Source organism: Aricia agestis, chromosome 10 (genome assembly GCF_905147365.1).
Source record: "Aricia agestis chromosome 10, ilAriAges1.1, whole genome shotgun sequence".
NCBI lineage: Eukaryota > Metazoa > Arthropoda > Insecta > Lepidoptera > Lycaenidae > Aricia > Aricia agestis.
Genome location: NC_056415.1, coordinates 3,067,837 through 3,079,159, shown reverse-complemented (window position 1 = coordinate 3,079,159; position 11,323 = coordinate 3,067,837). Strand labels below are relative to the sequence as shown.

The 11,323-nt window shown below is 45.0% G+C and overlaps 2 protein-coding genes across 2 annotated transcripts; both read left to right on the top strand.

Moving 5' to 3' along the window:
• Nucleotides 1-2,023: 2,023 nt before the first annotated feature.
• LOC121730890 (major heat shock 70 kDa protein Ba-like) lies at nt 2,024-4,261 on the top strand. The gene has a single exon (XM_042120097.1). It carries the CDS (start codon nt 2,166-2,168, stop codon nt 4,062-4,064), a length of 1,899 nt encoding a protein of 632 aa, XP_041976031.1. The 5' UTR covers nt 2,024-2,165; the 3' UTR covers nt 4,065-4,261.
• Nucleotides 4,262-8,139: 3,878 nt separating this feature from the next.
• LOC121730909 (heat shock protein 68-like) lies at nt 8,140-10,392 on the top strand. Its single transcript, XM_042120118.1, has one exon. The coding sequence runs from the start codon at nt 8,291-8,293 to the stop codon at nt 10,187-10,189; it is 1,899 nt and encodes a 632-aa protein (XP_041976052.1). The 5' UTR covers nt 8,140-8,290; the 3' UTR covers nt 10,190-10,392.
• The last annotated feature ends 931 nt before the right edge of the window (nt 10,393-11,323 follow it).

Genomic DNA, 11,323 nt, shown 5'->3' with positions numbered 1-11,323 from the left:
AAAATAAAATAATTGATTGGTTAATATTTAATCACTAATAGACAATAGCACATTATGATTACTTTTATTATTTACTTTATACAATGAAATCAGTAGTATTTTACGTAAGAAGTAGTGGCCTCATCTGAAAGCAATAACTACGAAATATAATATACTTATTGCTTTTAATTTATGTTTATGTTTGTTATTGACCATCTTAACTTCACACTCATAAAATGTATGAAACTAGATGTCCCGCGCGGCTTCGCCCGCGTAAATTAGGAATTTTACGGAAACCGTACATTTTCCCATAAAAAATAGCTTATGTCCCTACTCACTTCATTTGGTCTATAGACTCTATATCTGTGCCAAATATTGCCATAAAAATTGCTCTAGTAGTTCGTAATTTCTTATATTTCCCCCGTTTATCCCACATTTTCCTGAGTTTCTTCGGTCGTATTAGTCTTAGCGTGATAATATTATATAGCCTATAGTCTTGCTCGATAAATGAGCTATCTAATACTGAAATAAGTTTTTAAATCAGACCTGCAGTTCCTGAGATTAACGCGTTCAAGCAAACATACTCTTCAGGTTTATAATATTAGGTAGGTAAAGATTTTTTTAATTATCCCTTGATAACCATGGGACGATGCATGGTATAATATGGTAGTGATGATGATGAATGTAATTTGCATGGTAGCCTATGCTTTCCGTTCTTAAAACAACGCCGAAACTCCCAAACTTGTATCTATAAAGAATCAGGAGTTCTCTCAGCACCTTCCGAACCACGGTATACCTCGGTGCAAAATCTTACTTGTTGATAGCATATGCTTAGAATACTTCTCACGAAACCACTTTTGTGAATATAATACCAAATTGAGATTGAGAAAAATTTTGAAAATAGGCGGACAAACAAACGGCGGAGTAATCGTTGAACATAAGAAAACGACATAACACCTCCCCCATTTTGAAAGTCGGTTAAAATTGTAGCATATGTGTTATTCTGATGTATTGTAAAGTTTCATTTAAATCCGTTCAGTAGTTTTTGCGTGAAAGAGTAACAAACATCCATACATCCAAACAAACTTTCGCCTTTATAATATTAGTAGGATTTTAGTAGAATTATAATATTAGTAGGATAGGATAGTAGGATAGTAGGATTTTGTTATAATAGACAGCTTTAAAAATAATTATTGGTTAACGCTTAGACTACAAACGAAAGAGATAGAACATTCGATCAATAACAAGCGTCGCGCGCTTTCCGAAGCTTCCCGAAACTATTTTTGGTTATACCAGCAGAAAAAATATTTTTGCCAAACCTTTTTGATACATGAATGTTGCAAGTATATTACCCACGTAATACAGGCAAAAAATTTTCGTTTGTAATATACTTTCATATGGAATATCTCCGGTCTCAGAATTAAATTGAATTGTATTAAAGTGAACCTATTATTATTAATTAAATCCATATTGATTAAATGCAAGCAATAATAAATAATTAATGGCAGATAAAATTTACATGCATTGGTAACTTATTTTAACTAATTTTAAAACAATTATTGTCTTAGACGAAATACATCATAAGTATACTTATTTTATTCTTTCGTTTAGAAAAAAGTTTGAAAACATAGCTATTTACTTAATATAATATGTTGAAATCATAATATTATTTTGAATCATAAAATAGTACAATAATATAAATTTAGCAAATTATAAAGTGTTAATTCTATTTTCAAAAACTTGATGAAATTTCACCCTCGCACCACATTCCAAAACTCCATTAAAAAGCGGAAAATTTATTACGTGGCAACATTAAATGTGTTCGGTAAAAGCAACTATCCTTCTCTCTCATATGAGAAATATATGAAACCTGTGTTGTTCTTTCTCTTTCACTTATACTCAACGCTCATTCGTCAAATGTAATAAGTTCGCGAACCTTCCATTAAAGTTGGTCTCTGATTGGTAGATACCAGAAAGATCGAGAATTTTCTCGATGTCTATTCGTTCATTTCTAGCCAGTATAAAAGCAGCTTGCGAGCGCGGCAAAGCAAGTATTATTCGAAAACAAACCGAAGCGAGAAGAATTCTGAAGGCGAGTTCGATAAACGCAAGTTTACCGAAGTTTATACATACAAACAAGCTACTGAGGAATATTATCGAGAGTATTACGAGAAGATACAATAAAAATGCCAGCAATTGGAATTGATCTAGGTACCACCTACTCGTGCGTCGGAGTTTGGCAACATGGGAACGTGGAGATCATCGCTAACGACCAGGGAAACAGAACGACACCATCTTACGTGGCCTTCACGGACACCGAGAGGCTCATCGGCGACGCCGCCAAGAACCAGGTGGCTCTGAACCCCAACAACACAGTGTTCGACGCCAAGAGACTCATCGGCAGGAAGTTCGATGACCCCAAGATACAGCAGGACATGCAGCACTGGCCCTTCAAAGTCGTCAACGACTGCGGCAAACCCAAGATCCAAATCGAGTTCAAAGGCGAGACGAAGAGGTTCGCGCCGGAGGAGATCAGCAGCATGGTTCTGACGAAGATGAAGGAGACCGCTGAGGCTTACCTCGGCACGGCGGTCCGCGACGCCGTCATCACCGTGCCGGCCTACTTCAACGACTCCCAGCGGCAGGCCACGAAGGACGCCGGGGCCATCGCCGGCCTGAATGTCCTACGCATCATCAACGAGCCCACCGCCGCCGCGCTGGCGTACGGCCTGGACAAGAACCTCAAAGGCGAGCGAAACGTTCTGATCTTCGACCTCGGCGGCGGCACGTTCGACGTCTCGATCCTGACCATCGACGAGGGCTCGCTGTTCGAGGTGAAGGCGACGGCTGGAGACACGCACCTCGGGGGCGAGGACTTCGACAACAGACTGGTCAACCACCTGGCGGAGGAGTTCAAGAGGAAGTACAAGAAGGACATCAAGGGCAACTCCCGCGCTCTCCGGCGTCTCCGCACCGCCGCCGAGCGCGCGAAACGCACTCTGTCGTCGAGCACCGAGGCCACCATCGAGATCGACGCTCTGCACGAGGGCATCGACTTCTATACGAGAGTGTCGCGGGCGAGGTTCGAGGAGCTCAACTCGGACCTGTTCCGCGGAACTCTGGAGCCAGTCGAGAAGGCCCTCAAGGACGCCAAGCTCGACAAGAGCTCCATCCACGACGTGGTACTGGTGGGCGGCTCCACGCGCATCCCCAAGATTCAGAGCATGCTCCAGAACTTCTTCTGCGGCAAGAAGCTCAACCTGTCAATCAACCCGGACGAGGCCGTGGCCTACGGCGCGGCGGTCCAGGCAGCCATCCTGAGCGGTGAGCAGCACAGCAAGATCCAGGACGTCCTCCTGGTGGACGTGGCGCCCCTGTCGCTCGGCATCGAGACCGCCGGCGGTGTCATGACTAAGATCATCGAGCGCAACGCCAAGATCCCATGCAAGCAGTCGCAGACGTTCACCACGTACTCGGACAACCAGCCGGCCGTTACCATCCAGGTGTACGAGGGCGAGAGGGCCATGACCAAGGATAACAACCTGCTGGGCCGCTTCGACCTCACCGGCATCCCGCCGGCGCCCCGCGGCGTGCCCAAGGTGGACGTCACCTTCGACCTCGACGCCAACGGCATCCTGAACGTGTCCGCCAAGGAGAACAGCACCGGGCGCAGCAAGAACATCGTCATCAAGAACGACAAGGGCCGGCTGTCGCAGGCCGAGATCGACCGCATGGTCGCCGACGCCGAGCGCTACAAGGAGGAGGACGACCGCCAGAGGGAGCGGGTGTCCGCACGGAACCAGCTGGAGTCGTACGTGTTCAACGTGAAGCAGGCGCTCGACGAGGCCGGGGACAAGCTGAGCGAGCAGGACAAGGAGGCGGCCCGGCGCGAGTGCGAGGAGGCCATCCGGTGGCTGGACAACAACACGCTGGCCGACAAGGAGGAGTTCGAGCACAAGCTGAAGGAGGTGCAGCGGGTGTGTTCGCCGGTGATGAGCAAGATGCACGGTGCCGGGGCGGGCGCGGGGGCGCAGCAGCAGCAGCAGGCGCACCACGCCGGCCCCACCGTCGAGGAGGTCGACTAGATCTGCTCCCACCTGAGTCCTGACTGTGATCTCCCACCTCTAGCGTTTAAGTTACCGCGACTGACTTTAGTTTCCTATGGCGAGTATTATGTAAATATTGTGTTAAGTTATTTATTTTGTAAATATAGGTTAAACTAGTCAAAAAATATCTTGTGCAGCTAGGAATAGAAAAAACAATAAATACGTTTAAGTATTCACTTTACATCTTTTATTTACTCATTGCTCATTCCTAATGAGATAGAAAACTAATAACCTATCAATGTAAAATTCAGCTCGTTAAGGTTCTGTAATCAACAAAACTTGGTTGACTACTGAACCCTAAAACGGAACCCTAACAAGCTGATTTTTTGTATATTGATAGGTTTAGTTACCTACATAATTTAAGTTTAAGAGTAACATTGTCCTACAAATAGAACATCCATATTTTAGGACCATCAAATGATATTATGAAATCTTTCTACCATCATATGAAATCCTTTCTATTTATGTTAGATCCATTTCTGAGAGACCACTTTCAAGATTTTTCGCAGATAAAAATGTTGTTCGTCTTATCAAAATAAAGCTACTCACAAAAAATTAGCTTGATAGCTGTAATAAAAAAAATTGTTCTAGGGCTCCTGTATGTATATTTTATGTTGCACTTAGGACTCCATTCCACCGCGGCGCACGGAGAAGCTACGCACATGCGTCAAGCTTCGCTTTGTAAGAAAATATATTATGTGACTGTTTCCACTGCAACCCACGGACACGCTACGCACGAATTAACTTACGTAGCTTGCTCGAATATGGTGCACACGTAGCTCAACGCTGGCCACGCTACGTATGCTATAGATCAGTTAACTAAAGCTGGCTCATTCACAGTGCTCACACTTATGCAATTTCACTATACAGAATGTTTAAAAATATAATATGTTTGCATCATGATAAAAATTATCGTATAATCTGCGTACGATAATAATATGCTATCGTACATCGTACGTACGCACAAAATTATCGTATGTGTCAGGCGCGGTCCGAAGGGGGACAGGGGACATGACCCCCCCCCAAAATCTAAGATAAAATTGAAAAATCTCAAAATCTTGCTAAATAATAAACGGAAATTTCTAGCTATCCCCTAACCACCACTTCGTCCGACCTTAGACAGCTGCTGTGAACCCAGAACCGTCCGAGGGCGCAGAAAAATAATGTAGTGACTACTGAGTGACCCCCCCAAAATTTCAGGCTGCGACCGCGCCTGGTATGTGTACGATAACTATCGTACGGTTCCGAACCCTGGCCGCGCGCCGATCACACGTTACCGACTTGTAACATCACGCTGTATTTATAAACAGTAGTACTATAAGAAAAACAATAACTGTCTTCTTCACGCTCATAAGATAGACCGCGTGCGAGAGAGACGGACAGACTTTTTATGATACGTATGTAGTACGACGTCACGCCACGCGCTTATTAGACACTACACAAGCGCAATGTTTAAATGTATTGGTCGTGCCAGCTCTTGTTAACTGACCTGTATGCAAATTGCACGGGATACACGGAAGCGTGTACATAGGCAGTGGAAACGTTGACCCACGTAGTCAAAGAAATAAATCCGTGCACGTCCACGCTTGCGCGTGGCCGTGCACAGCGTGCGCCGTGGTGGAATGGAGCCTACTAAATGATAATATGCTTGTTATCTAAAATCTTGGTATAATTTACCTAAATAAGCAATTTTCCGAATATATTTCCTTTCTCATAACTTTAAAATGGCTGCAGTTTCTGAACCCACAGCTAAAATAAAAAACGCTCTTACTATTTTTTTATCAGCGTTCTGCGGCACAGTAGATTTTTACGATGCGACGCCGCAACGCAGTGTTGTGGCCTGGCTTAAAGATGTTTGATTTTTTGCGTTATTCGCCCTATTAATGTTTATGTGAATTAGTTTGTTAAAATGTCTCCCAAAATGTGAATGTTCATTAATGATGAACATTAACCATAATTTTGAATGCTGGATAGGGTTTTGGCAGCGCACAACAGAATTTAAGCTTGCAGATAGCAGAATATGTTTTCCTACTTAATATAGACATTGGACAAATATGTGTCTTATAACTTATACTGATGTGCTAAAATAATTGTAGTTTCATTAAAATTAATTTCAAGTAGTTTTTACGTGACTGAATAACAAACATTCATCCTTGGGTGCAGTGCAACCCACCCAAAGTAGTTTTCAGGTATTGGCTCTACGCCGTAGACTGTCGTAGAAGGTCTACGAAGGAACCGTAACCACAGAATATAATAATTATATTAGTAGCCTAAACAAAATATAATAAACTAAAACTGTACAACTAAAATAGGAAATAGCTAATACTGTAAAATAAAAATGTAAAATGAATGTTGCAAGGAAAACCAACAAATTAAAAAAAAACGATAATTATGCAGCTGTAAGCTTATTACATACAAAATGAAAAACATAAAGACTAAATTAAAAATATACGCAATAAACGAGCCCTGATACTGTTATGTTAGGGGGATCAAAAAACAGGTCTACGAGCCCGGCAATTCCTCGAAGTTTGAACTAGATCGGCGCCGAGGGGGTTGGGGGGAGCGGGGCGGAGATCCCCTCGACCCGACCGCGTCAGAACTCTCAGGATGTTTCGCGAACGTGTGACGCAGTGATACCAGCTTTATGTTTTTATTAAAAATTTCCCCTTAGATAGTTAAAATTATAATGTTTAATCTGTTATGCCCAGCTTCCAAGATTTTTGAGTCTTCATCTTCTCAATAGCGTTGTGGATTGATTAATATTCTGAGGTTATCCAAACAAAAGCAGTAAATTCAGTCATACAAGCCCAGAAATCGAGCATAAAGTAATTAAAATTAAATATTTTGTCACTAAAATATCTAGTAGTGAGAATATAATTATCACAGTCACAACTACAACGATAAATTTAACGTTATATTAAGTACATTCATAATAATCTGTGCTTTTACCACTGTGTCTACTAATTTTAATTAAGTATTTCAATGATACGAGATAATGGTGATTTTAAGTCAAAAATATCTTCGATTGTTATAAAAAGATAAATATGCAAAAGTTAATATTGCTTCGATTTATTCAATAGGTATTTAATCTATATATTAATACACAAGCGAAAAACTATGTATCCCTTTTGACGAAAAATGCGGAAACGCAGGTGAATGAAATTTTGCACAGTTATAGTTTATATAGTGAAGGAGTGCATGGAGCTATATAATATTATTTTGAAATTATGCTTTTACTACACATTTTTTAACAAATAAAGAACACACTCAAGAAGATGACAGATTTTTGAGTGACAAATCTATACATACGAATTATACTCTTTTATTTATGGTTGAAGTCTGTTGACAACAAGTTGACAAATTGAAAATGGATTATAGTTTTTTATTGAATCTTAGATGCTATTAGACAATGTTTACACGGCCAGTCTGAGATCAGCTGAGTCCTAGAGACGAGAGTTGAAAAAAAATATGAAAATGTCAATATTTTTTTACAAATTAAACGTATAGTGCGTCAAGAAAGTGAAGAAATTAAAAAGTGGCAACATCGTAGTGTCATCCCTGTCAAATCAATCTAAGAAAAAAGGGATGACACTACGATCTTGCCACTTTTTAATTTCTTCACTTTCTTGACGCACTATAGTAGTCCTATTGTCGTTGAAACTAAGGTCGAATGTCAACCATTGGACGATCTCTAGTAAATATAAATTAATATCAACTATAAATACAAAAGGGTACAATGTATAATTTACTAGCCCTCTTTGGCATTATCTAAAATTTTGCACATAATAGTGGAAACTCTTATCGTAATTACCTTGCAACACTGAGCGTACATTCATAGTCAAGAAAATGTGACATCGATATATTTATCTCTTTCTCGCACATGCAAAACGCCCTAAACAAAATCTATCTCCGTCCTTGTCTCTCAAAAACCCTCTGCTATAGGTGGGTCATTTACGTATCGACCGTTCTGGAATATGATTGGACAGATCTAGAACATTTGCGACTTTTCTCGAACCGTATTCGCCTCGCGCGGCTGGGTATAAAAGGCCGGTGTGAGCGCGGCAAAGCAAGTATTATTCGAAAACAAACCGAAGCGAGAAGAAGTCTGAAGGCGAGTTCGATAAACGCAAGTTTACCGAAGTTTATACATACAAACAAGCTATTGAGGAATATTATCGAGAGTGTTACGAGAAGATACAATAAAAATGCCAGCAATCGGAATTGATCTAGGTACCACCTACTCGTGCGTCGGAGTTTGGCAACATGGGAACGTGGAGATCATCGCTAACGACCAGGGAAACAGAACGACACCATCTTACGTGGCCTTCACGGACACCGAGAGGCTCATCGGCGACGCCGCCAAGAACCAGGTGGCTCTGAACCCCAACAACACAGTTTTCGACGCCAAGAGACTCATCGGCAGGAAGTTCGATGACTCCAAGATACAGCAGGACATGCAGCACTGGCCCTTCAAAGTCGTCAACGACTGCGGCAAACCCAAGATCCAAATTGAGTTCAAAGGCGAGACGAAGAGGTTCGCGCCGGAGGAGATCAGCAGCATGGTCCTGACGAAGATGAAGGAGACCGCCGAGGCTTACCTCGGCATGGCGGTCCGCGACGCCGTCATCACCGTGCCGGCCTACTTCAACGACTCCCAGCGGCAGGCCACGAAGGACGCCGGGGCCATCGCCGGCCTGAACGTCCTACGCATCATCAACGAGCCCACCGCCGCCGCGCTGGCGTACGGCCTGGACAAGAACCTCAAAGGCGAGCGAAACGTTCTGATCTTCGACCTCGGCGGCGGCACGTTCGACGTCTCGATCCTGACCATCGACGAGGGCTCGCTGTTCGAGGTGAAGGCGACGGCTGGAGACACGCACCTCGGGGGCGAGGACTTCGACAACAGACTGGTCAACCACCTGGCGGAGGAGTTCAAGAGGAAGTACAAAAAGGACATCAAGGGCAACTCCCGCGCCCTCCGGCGTCTCCGCACAGCCGCCGAGCGCGCAAAACGCACTCTGTCGTCGAGCACCGAGGCCACCATCGAGATCGACGCTCTGCACGAGGGCATCGACTTCTACACGAGAGTGTCGCGGGCGAGGTTCGAGGAGCTCAACTCGGACCTGTTCCGCGGAACTCTGGAGCCGGTCGAGAAGGCCCTCAAGGACGCCAAGCTCGACAAGAGCTCCATCCACGACGTGGTGCTGGTGGGCGGTTCCACGCGCATCCCCAAGATTCAGAGCATGCTCCAGAACTTTTTCTGCGGCAAGAAGCTCAATCTGTCGATCAACCCGGACGAGGCCGTGGCCTACGGCGCGGCGGTCCAGGCGGCCATCCTGAGCGGGGAGCAGCACAGCAAGATCCAGGACGTCCTCCTGGTGGACGTGGCGCCCCTGTCGCTTGGCATCGAGACCGCCGGCGGCGTCATGACCAAGATCATCGAGCGCAACGCCAAGATCCCGTGCAAGCAGTCGCAGACGTTCACCACGTACTCGGACAACCAGCCGGCCGTCACCATCCAGGTGTACGAGGGCGAGAGGGCCATGACCAAGGACAACAACCTGCTGGGCCGCTTCGACCTCACCGGTATCCCGCCGGCGCCCCGCGGCGTGCCCAAGGTGGACGTCACCTTCGACCTCGACGCCAACGGCATCCTGAACGTGTCCGCCAAGGAGAACAGCACCGGGCGCAGCAAGAACATCGTCATCAAGAACGACAAGGGCCGGCTGTCGCAGGCCGAGATCGACCGTATGGTCGCCGACGCCGAGCGCTACAAAGAGGAGGACGACCGCCAGAGGGAGCGGGTGTCCGCACGGAACCAGCTGGAGTCGTACGTGTTCAACGTGAAGCAGGCGCTTGACGAGGCCGGGGACAAGCTGAGCGAGCAGGACAAGGAGGCGGCACGGCGCGAGTGCGAGGAGGCCATCCGGTGGCTGGACAACAACACGCTGGCCGACAAGGAGGAGTTCGAGCACAAGCTGAAGGAGGTGCAGCGGGTGTGCTCGCCGGTGATGAGCAAGATGCACGGTGGCGGGCCGGGCGCGGGGGCGCAGCAGCAGCAGCAGGCGCACCACACCGGCCCCACCGTCGAGGAGGTCGACTAGATCTGCTTCTACCTGAGTCTTGACTGTGATCTCCCACCTCTAGCGTTTAAGTTACCGCGACTGACTTTAGTTTCCTGTGGCGAGTATTATTGTAAATATTGTGTTAAGATATTTATTTTGTAAATATAGGTTAAACTAGTCAAAAAATATCTTGTGCAGCTAGGAATAGTAAAAACAATAAATACGTTTAAGTATTCACTTTACATCTTTTATTTACCTTTTGCTCATTCTCACATTGCTTATTCATACACTTACGTACAACCAAATTCCAAGAAATGTTGTTATTTGTATGGGCAAGCGCCTCAGTGTCATGAATTTTCCCATACAAAAGTTACTCTTTGGGCACTGCTACTTTCACAGCGAAGTCTATATAGGCCCCACCCATACACATCCTAAAGTATTATCACGTGCTTTATACGCGGAAATCGCGCGGTTCGGAACCGTGTCTAAACACACTAGGCTGAATTACGCCGGCGTAATTTCCGCCGCAAATGTCAAACGCATAAAAAACGCGACGTAATAGTGTGTCACCCCTCGTATTCGGCCCGCATGCAATTTAAGCGCGGCGGAATTTACGCTGGCGTAATTTATTCAGCCTAATTTGTTGTAGGTTTAGACCCTATGGCGTTGTATGATAGCGTTGACACTTAACCACCCGGTTCCTGCACGGGAATACTTTAGGGTACCTACCCTAAAGTATTCCCGTTCTTACCTAAGGACCCTAAATATATTAATACTTAGTACAATGTCGTGTTGATACTGCATCTGGCAACCTCGTTATAGAATCCAAGCTTTGACCCTTAACTAAAGTTTAGTTTCCGAACCGGTGGTAGGCATCTTAGTTTCTACGTTCTATTTACGACCTGCAAACTCGGACTTGGTCTTTGTTTTACAAAAAACAAGACCATCCTAAGACTAGCTGCAAGACAAAGACAAGGTGGGCCGACAGGATGTTTCCGTATCATGTCGGCCCGCCCTGCCAACACCTTGCCCCGGGGCAGTTCAGATGCCGAAAACGCTATTAATAAATAATAATAATAATATCTATGGACGCTTCACACCACGTCAGTCTGGCCCCGTGCTAAGTACCTAAAGGACTTGTGTTACGGGTACCAGACAACGGAAATATATTTA